This window comes from Arachis ipaensis, chromosome B05 (genome assembly GCF_000816755.2).
Source record: "Arachis ipaensis cultivar K30076 chromosome B05, Araip1.1, whole genome shotgun sequence".
Taxonomy (NCBI): Eukaryota; Viridiplantae; Streptophyta; class Magnoliopsida; order Fabales; family Fabaceae; genus Arachis; species Arachis ipaensis.
Window position 1 is genome coordinate 29,811,258 of NC_029789.2, and position 2,221 is coordinate 29,813,478.

At 43.6% G+C, this 2,221-nt stretch overlaps 1 protein-coding gene across 1 annotated transcript; it reads left to right on the forward strand.

Annotated features, from left to right (window-relative positions):
• LOC107643465 (glycosyltransferase family 92 protein RCOM_0530710) lies at positions 207-1,792 on the forward strand (the record flags this gene model as incomplete). Its single annotated transcript, XM_016347118.2, is given in 1 exon segment — positions 207-1,792. A coding segment is annotated over 1 exon segment (1,254 nt). The 3' UTR covers positions 1,553-1,792.

Here is a 2,221-nt window from a genome sequence, read left to right on the forward strand (position 1 = left end):
GTAAAGGGCCCAAATGAAGGAACACGACCCAAATCCAAAGGCAATCCAAGCCTATAGAGATAAAGGCGGTTCCCTTGAAGATAAGCTGACTTCACCCAAAATAAAGATAAGATAAGATAAGATAACTAACTTATCTTATCAGAAAGGTCAGCCCCATCTACTATAAATACACTGGAGCACCCAGATATAACTCATACTCTGATTCTTTGCCAGGTGTCCCTTTCCACGGACCAACGGAACCGCCGTTGATTTGCGCCGGCGGGGGGGCAACTTGATTCGACGGAGTTCGTATTTCACGATGAACCAAACGGTGGTTCAGTCTTGGGAAAAGGGGGTTTACGAGGCGAGCCTTGATAGAGAGAGCAACACCGTTGTTGTGTTCGTGAAGGGTTTGAATCTGAGACCACACAAGGTTTCCGATCCGACCCATTTCCGGTGCCACTTTGGGTTCAAGAACTTGAACAAAGACGGTTCGTTTTTGATAACGACGAGGGCAGTTTCGGTGGCGCAAGAAGTTGTGAGGTGCTTGCTGCCGCAGGGTGTTAGGAACAACACTGATAGGGCTAAAGGGGTTGGGGTTACTGTGAGCCATTTGAGTGGGAATTTCCGGCACCCGGTTCGGACCATATTGCCCTCTGTGGCTAGAATTGATGGAAAGGGTAAGAAAAAGAGGGGAAAATATGAGCTTTGTGTATGTACCATGGTGTGGAACCAGGGTTCTGCGCTGAGGGAGTGGGTTATGTACCATGCTTGGCTTGGTGTGGAGCGTTGGTTCATATATGATAACAATAGTGATGATGATATTGAGGAGGTGATTCAGGATCTTGATTCTCAAGGGTTTAATGTTACTAGGCAGGTATGGCCTTGGATCAAGACTCAAGAAGCTGGGTTTTCTCACTGTGCTTTGAAGGCTAGAGATGAGTGCAAGTGGGTGGGGTTCTTTGATGTTGATGAGTTCTTCTATTTCCCCAATGAATTCCATCACCAACTTGGGCAGGGTGGTGGTCTTCCCGGTGAGAATTCTCTGAGATCGGTTGTGGCGAATTACTCATCTTCTCGGTCTATTGCCGAGATAAGAACAGCTTGCCATAGCTTTGGTCCCTCTGGGTTGAGATCACACCCTAAGCAAGGGGTTACTGTGGGATACACATGCCGGCTTCAGAGCCCAGAGCGGCACAAATCCATTGTGCGGCCGGATTTGCTCCACGTCAGTCTCCTTAATGTGGTGCACCATTTTCAGCTGAGGGAAGGGTTCAGATATGTGAATATGCCTGAAGGAAGTGCTGTGATAAACCACTACAAGTATCAAGTTTGGGATACCTTCAAAGCCAAGTTCTTCAGAAGGGTTGCTACCTATGTTGTTGACTGGCAAGAGGATCAAAACAAAGGATCAAAAGATAGAGCGCCGGGGCTCGGCACGGAAGCCATTGAACCACCTAACTGGCACCTCCGGTTTTGTGAGGTTTGGGACACTGGCCTGAAGGACTTCCTTCTGTCCTATTTTGCTGATCCTGTAACAGGGTTGTTGCCCTGGGACAGGTCTTTACTATAGTGGACACTAATCAATCAGGGTGCTAACATCTTGGTAGCTGGTACCCATGTAAAGCATAATATTCATACCTGTAATAGGCAGGCATTCATTCTTTTCATTGATTTTTTTACTTCAGGGGGCCTTTCTGTAACAAAAATTTTGATTTTTAAATGATTTTATAGATATCAAACAGAATCACAGAGCACATACAGATGTATATTTGCAGCAATATGAATGAATTTCCTTTCTTCTTTTGCCTCACTACGATTTAAGATTGTAGTCTATATCATTCAGTAGAACTGTAATGTTCAATATGCATCCCAAATGGTGATTGTACCTACCTTTGCAATTTACAAGAAAATCACAGGAAGCTGAACATATGACAATATTACCATTTACCAGTACTTCGGTTGATATCATATATTGGGCAGTGCTTGTTGATTGCATTAGAATAAACAATATTTCAAGGTCATGATCTATTAGGTAGATGCTTCTGTAGGAATAAGTGGGCAAATATGGGACCATTCCATTGGCTTTGTATGTTTCCCTGTTTTAAAGAGACATTATTTAATTGGGAATCGATCGTAAGCTTTTATTAGTTATTAATGGGGATAGTATAATCTGAGACATAAAAAGCATGGAAGTAGCCTATAATAACAATATGCTTACGTATACAACAAGTTATTCTTG